An 11,948-nucleotide genomic window follows, 5' to 3' on the forward strand; every position below is an offset into this window, starting at 1 on the left:
TGTTCCTTCACAACTGCTGAGTTTTACCCTTCTTATTCTTCTTTTTGATTTACTCTAATGGACCTGTTTGTGTTTCTCTTAGGTGTGGGCAACAGACCTTGACCTTTGCTATAGTGACCAGCTGGCCCTGACTCAGCTCGCATTGTACCTGACAGATGGAAATCTGGACTGTGGCTCCAGCTGCCTTGGAGCACCTCTTGGTTCAAAGCAAATCCAGTGCCAAAGGATTCAGCATGAGAGGACAAAAACTGTAAGCAGTGATAAGTTCACAAATAAAATCATTAATGTAAACCACCAAAAATTTAAAATCTGTCCTAGATTGCTGTTCTAGAGAAGCTGAATCTGTTCCTTTTGGATTTTAAACTGCTACTTTTGGGTTTTCTAAGGTCAATAAAGTAATGGGTAAAATCACACTAGAAATCAGCATTTCTAGACGGTTTTGGGCACCTGATGATTGATCCTTTGCACTCAGGAATATTGATTTGTGGTAATAACTCCCTTCTAAATATCTCAGGTAGTTTTCTAGTTGTAAAACTCGTGGTAATTTCTATGTTGCGAGAGAAAGGATGGAGGTGAAGCTCTGCCCTGACTCTAGGAGTAATTTAAAAGCAGTCCAGAGGAAATCTGAGCTTCAGCTCCTGAGTGCTGCCTTGGGATCAGGAGTCAGAACACTGGAGTTCTACCCCAACTTTGTACTTGCCTGCACAGACCTGAGGGTGAAACAATCCCATCCCTGGGAGTGTTCCAGGCCAGGTTGGATGGGGCTTGGAGCAGCCTGGGCTGGTGGAAGATGTCCTTGCCCATGGCAGGGAGTGGAACTGGATGAGCTTTAAGGTCCTTCAAACCCATTCCTTGATTCCAAAAAAAGGGAAGAAAGGACTTTTCTAAAATCAGAGCCTAAGACACACTTGTCTCTGTATCCACACACATAGAGATACAAACCAGAAGCTGTTTGACACCTCTGGACAGAAGATTCACAACTCCCTTTTTGCCATACATAGAGGAGGAATGCAGCACCATTCCAAAAATGTCATGGAGCTGTAATTTAGAGGTTAATGAGCTCTTGATCTATTGTTCTTGTCAAGCAACCACTTTTGGTTGGAGAGAAGTAAATTAGATATGATTAGTCCCAGTAGTCCAAGTTTTAGAAATGAAAAGTAATCAACTAGCAACTTTTTTTAATTAAAATTCTGTCAGAATTAACATAAATTGTCATTGTATCCTTTATTTTCTCTGCTTTCTGCATTTCTGTGGGGTTTATCTCCTGAAGAGTTAACTACAAGACTGCAGTCTCCCAGGAAAACAGAAAAAGAAGGAAACCAAGAGACAAATGTTTTTCCAGCACATGATCTGTAATGAATGATTAAGTAAAACACTTTGTGTAAAATTATGATGTTAATAATGATTCTGTCCCTTTGAATTTATTGATATTCTCACTGCTGCTAGGGTTGATGTTGATAAACTGAAGCAACCCCTGAGTTTGTGTGAGGATTTTATTTTTAGAACTCCTTCTTTGAAAGAACAAATTTCCTAGATGCTGCTGCTCCTGTAATTATGTACAAACCCAATCACTCATTAGAGTTAGGATACATTATCTTCTAGACAGATGAGGCTAAATAAGCAACACATTAATAATTCATCCTGCAGTTCATTATGCATGTGTGTGCATGCTTTGTAGCTGAAATAAGCACCTCATCAACCTGATGCCAACCCTTAAACAATAGTTCTGTGTTATTGCAGCCACATTCGAGTTCACGCTTGTTAAACTGCTACTTGGATTATTTTATCAAACATTCATTTCTTTGTGGTCTCCTACTGCACAGAACAGATTTTGGAAGCTCCTTTTTTAAGTTAATGACTTGAGCAATGGGTGTTATTAATTCTCAGAATATTATAAACATGATTAATTTTCAGGCAGAGATGTATTAGATCAAGATTTTGACTATGTCAACTTAAATGAGTCAATGTCAAAACAAATATCATTTTAGGGAAAATACTGGAAATTACATGCTTGGATGTGCAGTGTCTTTGCTCCAAGGGTATGGTCCAGCATTCAAGATAACACCAGGAAAGCTTTGGTCTGGGAGAACAGCTCTGCTCAGTGCTACTCAGTGCAACAGCCCTGTTTGGCCTAAGCACTGACAGGAGTTTAAACTCAATGCAGCACTGATCTTTATCCAAGGGGGAATGGCTTCCCCCTGCCAGAGGGCAGGGACAGATGGGATATTGGGAAGAAATTCCTCCCTGTGAGGTGCTGAGGCACTGGCACAGAGAAGCTGTGGCTGCTCCATCCCTGGGAGTGTTCCAGGCCAGGTTGGATGGGGCTTGGAGCAACCTGGGCTGGTGGAAGGTGTCCCTGCCCATGGCTGGGATGGGATGAGATGAGATTTAAGGTTCCTCCCAACCAGATAGGATTTCATTTTGCTCTGTGGAAAAGCCTGTGTCCAACAAACACTGTGATGAACAGGAGTCCTCCAAAGGGAATCTTACTCCACACCTAGATGAGTTCACTGGCAAAAAGCCACTTATAGAATCATAGAATCCCAGAATGGTTTGGGATGGAAGGACCTTAAAGATCATCATGTTCCACCTCCTGCCATGGGCAGGGACACTTTCCACTAGCCCAGGCTGCTCCAAGCCCTGTCCAGCCTGGCCTGGAACACTCCCAGGGATGGAGCAGCCACAACTGCTCTGAGCAACATACAAGTGCCTCTCCATCCTTATAGTAAAGAATTTCTTCCTAATATCTAACCTAAACCTTCCCTCCTTCAGCTTGAGGCCATTCCCCTTGTGCTATCACTCTGTGCCCTTGGGAAAAGTCAGCAATTTAGATGGCAAATTGTTGGGTTCTGATATAAACTGGTATGAAAATCATGAATTCTGTGTTGTTTTCTCTAGCCTCCCCCAAGAAGTACTCAGTGTGCAGTGATGAGCACTCAGCTGAGGCACTCCAACCTCTCAGGGATCTACTACAACCTTCTCCTCCAGAGGTGTAAAGCTCATGGGGTTGGATTTGACATCCAGGTATGGATGGGAGAGATGAGAAAATGTGGTATTTGCTCTGCAGAATTTTTGTATGTAAATTCTAATATAGTAAAACCACTTAGAGCAATGTCAATCATGGAATTAAGATTGGGATCTTTAGGGTCATTGAGTCCAACCACCAGCTCAGCACCACCAGCATGTTCACCACTAATGTTATCCTAGTTACCATAATATGCTGAGGGGCTGGAAGGGACCTCAGAGAGTATCCAGTCCCAACCCCTGCCTGCTCTAGGCTTCAGCCAGCCTGGCTTTGAACACTACTAGGGCTGGGGCAGCCACAGCCTCCCTGGGCAACCTGTGGGCAACCTCACAGGAAAACCATGTCCCCAGGGATGGTGTCTCCACCACCTCCATGTGTATCCTGTTCCCATGTTTTACAACCCTTTCCATGACAAAACTTTTCCTAATGTCTAGTCTAAACCTTCCCTGTTGCCACTCTGAGACTTGTGATGACCCAGAGCAGAAGGTTATTCAAAGCTGATGTCCCATGTGTATCTGAGGTTAGGGACAGGCTTTAAGGACAGGAAAATAAACATTTTTCTCTGTGTTTAAATGTAAGTGTGTGTAAGGCTTTTAGAGATTAACCTGTCTCTTGCTGACAATAACTTTAAGGAGAGAATTTTTAAGGTACTTGTGCCCATCTCTTATTGCTTTGGAACCACAATATTTGCTGTTGAATACTCTGCTGTATTTGTTGTATTCTCTACAATAAGCTGGAGCAATAAACCACTTCCACTGAGCAATAATCCCTTCCATGCAATTCTAAACTAGCCCTTCTTAGCTCTGGGGATTTACTGTGCCATGCATTTATTGCAATTATCACTATTTTAAGACTAATTAAAGCAACTTTGCCATTTTATTCAACAGGAAAAACAGGGAACAGTTTTTCTATTGTATGATGACCAGAAGCAATACAGATTGGGAGTGATGTAAGTATGGACTGGCACTTCCCCAGGGTGACAGATACCCTGGATGTGCAGGGAGTGACTCTGGAGTTTGTGTTGTCTCCTGCTCTGCCAAAGGTCAGGAAAGGAATAAGCAGCCTGAACACCACACACTGGAAATTGCTGACTGTCACCTCCTGCTCAGAAAAGTGTTACGACTTGTAAGATTGAGAAGTTTCAGGGAGGCTTTAAGTATTTGAGTAATAAAAGAAGTAGAGGAATGTGCTTAGCCCAAAGGCTGAGTGCACTGCAGGCTCAGGACCTGCTGGAATTGGCTTCAGGAGAGCCTGGATTCACTGTCAGGAGCAATATCTCACATGGATTAGCTCAGCTTACTTTTACAGGCAACATTATTAAACACTTGATTTCCATGAGGCAAAGAGAAGTGAAGTTTAGTGCTGTGTTATATTATTCACAAAGTGCTGAGCAGCAGTCAGGCAACAGCAGAACAGTTTAGTCACTCTTTAGACACAGGAACCTCTCCTAAGAAGTCTGAGAAAGTAGAATCTGCACAAATCTACTACACACTGACTGAAAACCTCCTCAGAGGGAATTTGTGCAAAGTTCCCTGCCGAAATAGGATGTAAGGAGGAGTGAGGAGTAAGTAGGAGTGAGAGGCTGACCCTCCTCTCAGTCTGTTCTGTACTCCATTGGTGCTGGAGCTATTCCATTAATGACCTGGATAACAAGTGTTCTGGAGGGCAGGAATAGAATTGGAAATGATCTCTACAAATTGAAGGAACAGTATAAAAAATAGAATTAGATTTGGTTGGAACCAGGGGCAAGAAATTACATTTAGAGAGCAGTACTGAATGTGAGGAACAACAGGATCTGGGAGGCAAACTGCCTGCAAGCCACCAGGTCATGATCCTAGGAAAGAAAGGTAAACAGGATATCCTGGGAGATGCTGGAGTAATCCTTCTGTTCTGCTCAGAGGAGGCAGTGAAAATGTTTAGAGGTCTAGAGAACATGACTGACATGGAAAGACTAAAGGAGGAGGAGACAGAAGGGAGAACTGATGATGATCTCCAAGCACATAAAAAGCCTCTGCAGGGAGGAAAAATCTGATTTCCATGTCTTTGGTAGTAGGGCAAGAAGAAATGAACTTCACTTGCAGCAAGGAAGATTCATGTTGAGCATAAGAAAAATTTCTGATCACGAGGGAAGTGAAGAACTAATTAGATTGTTCAGTGCAGTCGCTGAGGAACAGATTAGACAAAGCTCTGTCAGGATGATGTAAGTAGCATTGATCCGTCCCAGCACTGGGAGTGGACTAAATGAATCCTAAAGATTGTTTCTAGGGCTGTGATTCCTTCAGCCTGCCCTGAGCTGCTGAAAGGTGAGGTCTTTCATTCCATGATCCTGAGCGGAGCCATGGAGCCTCCTCCCTCCTTTCACACCTCTCCAGGAGCTGATTCAGCTCCAGAACGCAGCAGGAAGCTTCCTTTACTGGGCATAACATCTTGCATCACCAGCCTGAGTGTTACCAGAATCCTCTCAAATATCTCTGCCACACAGCCTGAATCCAGATTTCTCTGCCATCAGATTTTCAATGTCGTTTCAGTCTGGATTTGGAAATATGTTCAAGAATTGAACAGTTTGAGCCTATAAACCCCCAAAATTCCTGAAATATCTGAGAATTATCCATTGTATTGCATCAGAGATCTGGTATTAGTTCCAGTAACTGGGTACATTATTCCTCAGTGTTACTCCCTGTTCCATAAGGTTGTAAATCCACTGGGAAACCAAAGCCCCAAACCTACAACAGTATAAGAAATGCTGATACTGCTGAAAATTTCTGGTGTCTTTGACAAATTTTAGGCTGAAGCAACAGTTTTTCCTAACTACTCTGTGTGTTTCAAGTGCTGCTGTCTCAGCCCTCACTCAGCAGTAGCCTCTTACTTGGAGTAGCTGAAACCTCTCTGCTTCCTCCTGCTAAGTTGATTAATAAAACTTATTTATTACACAAATCCTTTCTGTTGACAAGTTAAAATGGAGCCTCATCTTTCATATCTGCCTGCAGATTGCCACCTTGTGAGATTGAAAATCCTCATTAAACCCCATCACCAGGCAGGCCCGACGCGAGGGTGATTGTTTTTAAGCATGCAAAGGGAATCATTGGTAAACTCATTTGTTTGGCTATCATTAACAGAACAATCGGAGAGGATCTCCAGGGGGTCCTCCTGACCTTTGCTCGCAATCTCTTCATCATCCATCAAGAAATATCAGCACCTAATACGCAAGGCGAGACCAATTTTAAGGTGAGGTGTTAATTAACTAACGATCCTGGTTAATTTCTGTACGAGGCCTGCAAATACCTCATGCTGGAGCATAAGCAAGTGCTAAACCATCCCTTTTTTCTCGTTAGCAGTGTGTGTTTTACAGTGTCTGGGGCAGTGGAGTCAGTCTCCCACCGAACCTGTTAGTTAAATTTAAGTTTGAAACTTTTTTCTTTGAAAAAGAGACATACTTGAGCGCGAAATTATTTGTACTCTCCTGCTCCTGAGTGGCCTTTGGAAGAGCAAAAGGAGCTGTTGGCACTGCCTCACACACTTCTGTCACAATTGCCTGGTTTATTTTAAAGGGACAACCATCAAGGGAAGGCTCTTAAATTAGAAACAAACTTCTCAGTTGATAATAGCTCCTTAGATTATTAACACTGATTTCTTCTAAGCAGGCAGCTGAGTACTTAATCCATTAGTCCCTATCCATCAATGTCCCAAGTCAGTTTTGTTCCTCTGCTCTTTGGACGTCCCTATCTGTGTGCTGGAGGAGGCTCCAGGACAAAGCCCAGGGGCTGGATGTCCCCCCAGGTGTGCCAACCTTTCCTCCAAAGCTCCTCTAGCACTACTGAATCCAACCCTGTGCCTGGAACTCCTTCCAATGCTGCTTTTTGATTCCAGAGAATTGCTAAGCTTCCCGGGGGGGGGAAATTTCTTTTTATGGAGAGAGTGCTCAGGCATTGGAATGTGCTGCCCAGGGAGGTGGTGGATTCACCATCCCTGGAGGTTTTCAAGCTGAGACTGGATGTGGCACTTAGTGCCATGGGCTAGTGACCACAGTAGGGTTGGACTTGATGAGCTTGGAGGTCTCTTCCAACTCGGTTGATTCTATGAATTCTGCTGAGCTTCATCACCTTTAACTCCATAAAAAGTTTCTAAGATCCTGTCTGGAAGTGTTTGGTGGAAGGTGAAGGGGCACTGGGTTAGATTTGTATCTTAAATCATGGCACAGAATTTCTATCAGATTCTTTCCACTCTGATATAAATTGTGTCACAGAATTTCTGTCAGATTCTTTCCACTCTGCCTAGATTTTCCTCTGACAAGCAGAGTGTGAAGTGACAGATTTTGGAGAAGACATAATTAAATTTCAACATGTTACAGAATAAACAAACAAACAAATCCCTTTTTTTTTTCCAATGTGAGGGAGTGAAAAGCAACCACTGAAGGAAAAAATATAAAGGAAACTCTTCACCAATGATTTACATATGTGAAATAAAACACCTGTTAGGTAATTAGAAGCACAAATTGCAAGGAGTCGTGGTTTTATTTACCTGAGATTTGTACATATTTACTAATAATTCCCCCAACTGTCCCTAAAGTAATAGTAAATTTAATTGGTGCCTCATGTCCCCTATAACACTGCTTACCTGTTCCAGGCAAGCTCTGCCAGCTGTGCTCAGTGGCTGCTGGATTGTATTATGATGCCCATTAAATAACTTGTATCCCTGGAATTTCTTACAGATGGCAATTCGAGATATTGAAGCAATTCTAGGAGTTACAGCAGAAACCAAACTGAAATTGGGAGAGGAGCAACCTTAGGAAGCAGATGCTCTGAAAGAATAGTTAACAGAAAATGTTTAAGTGCCTCATTCCTTATGCTGCTGGAATTGCATCCTCATCTGTAAGAACAGGTTTGCTTTTCCTCTTGGGTTCCAGTATTAGCTGAGACAGTGCATTTCCAGGATTTCTGGGTGTGGTGTTGAGAATGTCCCTTCTTGCCCCAAAAGAACCTGTTGGAAAGCAGAGGATTATCCTAAATGCTCCTCGTGTTCCTGTTGTTGTTGCTGAAGTTCAGCATTTGATTCTGAAATCTCATTACTGGGGTGACACTTTCACTAAATTAGAGCAGGAGATCAGATGCCACCAGAAAGAGCCCTGAGATCCTAAATTTGCTTTCCAACAGATTGTGTGCTGCCATACAGGCTCCTGGCAGGAGGTAGGGCCAGTGTTGAACCTGTCGGAGCAAGTCCAGGAAAGGCCATCAAGATGACGGCCCAGGTTGCCCAGGGAGGCTGTGGCTGCCCCAACCCTGGCAGTGTTCACAGCCAGGTTGGCTAAAGCCTTGAGCAACCTGCTCTGGTGGGAGGTGTCCCTGCCCAGGGCAGGGGTTGGGGCTGGATCATCTCCAGGTCCATTCCAACCCCTTAACGTACTATGATGCTATGATCAGAGGGATGGAGTATCTCTCCTGTGAGGAAAGGCTGAGAGAATTGAGATTGTTCATCCTGGAGAAGAGAAGGCTTTGGGGTGACCTCATTGTGGCCTTCCAGGCCAGGTTGGATGGGGCTTGGAGCATGGTGTGGTAGGTGTCCCTGCCCATGGCAGGGGGTGGGAGGGGATGAGCTTTAAGGTCCTTCCAACCCAAACCATTCTGGGATTCTATGACTGTAATAATAATTACAACAGTAATAGCACTGATTCCTTGATAGATCCTGCAAGGACCATTAGAATTATCCTTGCACTATGATTCCCAGGATTCCTTGACTTTTGCAGGTCTGTCCGGCTATATTTTGGATACTGATGACTTTTTTTGGTCACAATTTCTGTGTATTTTTGTTAAAGGACAACAGTTGCATTTGTAAAATGATCTTTATCAAATCTCTAATATCCCAACAGATAAGATATTCTGATTTTTACTATAAAAGGCTATAGGATACTGTACTCTTTTGGATACACTATTGGATACTATTATCCCAAATATTTTTGAGATTACTTCCCAAAAGCTCAGGCAAACCCAGCTGTAAGACAAATGCTGACTGTGTCTCAGCAGTTGCAGCAGATCAGTGCCCAGTTTGATGCCGAGTCTTTCATCTCTTAGCTTCATCCATTATCTTTTGTGTAGCCTTTTTCTCTTCTATTTTGGTCACAAAGTAATTAACTGCAGATGAGGATGTTTGCATAGACTCTGATCCTGTTTCAAATAATGAGTATTTCTGTTCAATTCTTGGGTTTATTCCTTTAATTTATGTGTAATCTCAATATGCTTTTGGATTTGGATCTACCAGAGCCCACACAGTTTTCTAACATGGAATTTAGCCAATGGATGCAGTTGCAGCTAGTTTGTGAAGGGTTAAGGGAAAGGAAGCCTTGATCCAAGCCAGAACAACATAAGGTCTGAGAGGCTCATTAGTTCACTGGCACTTAATAGACTGCAGTGTCCTAGGAGGAAATGAAACCTGCACTTCCCTTATGGCTTTGTTCTATCCTGACAAAAGAAAACTGTACCTGTTTTTGCAGGAAACGAGTAACCTGAAAGTTCCTGCGGTGAGAGAGATTTCTCAGTATGTGCAAAGTGTGAAATGTATTTTGAGGGGGAAAAAAAAAGTTTTTAATTACTATTAACACTTCTGAGCCTTGAGCTGATGGAAGGATTGAAACTGCTTTGCAGTCTCTCACATTCCACTCCCATGCTGCTGCTGCCAAAAAATGGAGGTTTTTTAGGAACACAGCAGATGTACAATGAAATTATTATGTTTAAAAAAGGTCAGAAATATTGTCATACTTGTGTTACACAACTGGAACATTTATTTACAGTCAGTAAAGGAGCAGCAGAGTTGTTGAACTGTAGTTTGAATGTCAGAACATGAGGCAGACTGGGAAGAAAACAGAGCAAGGGCGAAGGGACAAGATAAAAGGTGTCCCAGGTGTGGCTGCTCAGCAGAAACTGCCCCCAAAACTGCCAAACTTGGGCAAACCTCCAAGCTGGTTCCTCAGCTGCAAGGGGTGGAGGAATGCTTGTGGGGGGACGTGAGGGGCAGTGGGTCTGGCAGCAACTGCAGAGGATGCAGAGAGATAAAATGCAGGACTTGTGCTCCTGGTGCCCGGAGCTGGAAATGGAGAGGTGTGTTCAGCTGACAGTGCCTTGTGGATTTTGTTTGTGCAAGAGCTGATGTAGTGTCTGTAGCACAGACCATTTCAGGTCATCCTCGTGGGAGAACATTACCTGCACTTGATGGTACTGGAAACTGGGTCTCCTGTTTTAGGGAGTTGGGTTTAAAGCCCTGGATGAAAGGGGGAAAAAAGACATTCAGCCACATTTCCAAATTTAGGACAACTCTGAGCACAGAGCAAAACAGCAGTTAAGCAGAAACACTTCCAGATGTCTTCTGAGATATTCACCCACCTATTTCCTAGAAGATCTCAGGGAAATGGGCAGTTCAGGAGAATTCCCCACCTTCCTTCCATCTAGGTTAAGATATCAAATCCCTGGATTTTTAAGACTAAGTGTCCTCCCCATTTCACAGTGATAACCTGACATCTCTTCCCATTTCACACTGGGATACCACAGGCCTGAGGCACTCCCTGTTATGGTGTATTTCATTTTAGATGCAGATTTTGCTACAGCAAAGCACCACCAAAGATGAGGAACTACAACCACTGACAATCCTCATTAATGTAATTTAACTTATCATGACCATGAAATACAACAGCACAACATCACTCTTAAGGTGATACTTCAGTTCAACCCTTCACCATAGTGACCCACAATACCTAACTCCAACTTTTCTATCCTCGTCATTGCCACTAATAACGGTATTAAAACTAACTATACGCTCTGTTAATTATAGGAAGATGAACTTGAGTCAAATGTGTTGCTGGTGATGATTAATAATTACTGGTTCTACCCTCATGTAGTACATTACAGTAAATAAATGGCACATTGCTGGGTAGTAATTGATTAATTAGCACGTTCATACTAGATAGCTCAATGGTTTAAGATTGCTGAGTTTGAGATATTGCTTGCAGTTACTACAGGGAAAAATCTGCTTCCATTTCTCAGTCTTGGGAGTCTTTTTTTTCCCCCCTCAACTACAATGTTTAATGGTTCCAAACCTTAGCTTTTACTTAGAAAAATGGAATGCGGGCTGTGATTTTAAAACATTTTTATTTGAAGGGCTCTGACCCTTGAAAGAATTTTTAGGGTGGTATTAATGCTATGGGCTGTGAGTTTAAAATATTCCTCTTGGAAGACACTTGAAAGAGCAGTTTTTATGGGGGCATCACTGTTACGGACCGTGACTTTAAAATACTTCTTTTTGAAGGGGTCTGACACTTCAAAGAGCAATTTGTAGGGTGCTATCACTCTTCTGGCCTGTGGTGTTAACACACATCTCTTGGAAGGTTCTGACACTTGACGTTTAGAGCAGTATCACTCACATTTCACCCTGTAAAACCAACGCAGCTGAGCCCACATTTTCCTGAGCTCGAGTGAACCTGGGCCGTGCTGCAGCTGCCTGCAGCACACAGGTGCTCCCGCCAGCACCTCACCGTGAATAAACCAGGAAAAATTGATAGAGTTTTCTGATCATGTTTTCACGTGCTTCTATGACATTTTCACTCGCTCCGTGTGTGGCTGAGGGTGAACTGTTCCCCCTGCGCTCAGGCAGAGCCAGCTCAGCCCAGTGCCCTGCGGCCACGGCGGCTCTGCCCCGAGGGCACCCCATCCCCATCCCCCTCCCCCTCCCTATCCCGCTCCCCATCCCGATCCTTATCCCTATCCTGATCCCGCTCCCCATCCCTATCCCGATCCTTATCCCTATCCTGCTCCTGCTCCCGCTCCCCATCCCTATCCCTATCCCTATCCCCATCTCCATCCACATCCTCATCCCTATCCCATCTCCATCCCCATCCTCACTCCCAGTCCATCCCAGTCCCTCCCAGTCCATCCCACTGGTG

The 11,948-nt window shown here is 43.6% G+C and overlaps 1 protein-coding gene across 1 annotated transcript in view; it reads left to right on the forward strand.

The window, feature by feature from the left end:
- IQCH (IQ motif containing H) overlaps window positions 1-7,965 on the forward strand; it is a 57,331-nt gene extending 49,366 nt beyond the window's left edge. Inside the window, exons 15-19 of the mRNA XM_009082668.1 lie at window positions 83-250; window positions 2,899-3,024; window positions 3,913-3,974; window positions 6,142-6,250; window positions 7,734-7,965. Coding sequence (XP_009080916.1) covers window positions 83-250; window positions 2,899-3,024; window positions 3,913-3,974; window positions 6,142-6,250; window positions 7,734-7,811 — 543 coding nt within the window. The 3' untranslated portion in view covers window positions 7,812-7,965. The remainder of the gene's footprint in view (window positions 1-82; window positions 251-2,898; window positions 3,025-3,912; window positions 3,975-6,141; window positions 6,251-7,733) is intronic.
- Window positions 7,966-11,948: the final 3,983 nt, after the last annotated feature.

Source organism: Acanthisitta chloris, unplaced genomic scaffold (genome assembly GCF_000695815.1).
Source record: "Acanthisitta chloris isolate BGI_N310 unplaced genomic scaffold, ASM69581v1 scaffold22249, whole genome shotgun sequence".
In the NCBI taxonomy this organism is placed as follows: domain Eukaryota; kingdom Metazoa; phylum Chordata; class Aves; order Passeriformes; family Acanthisittidae; genus Acanthisitta; species Acanthisitta chloris.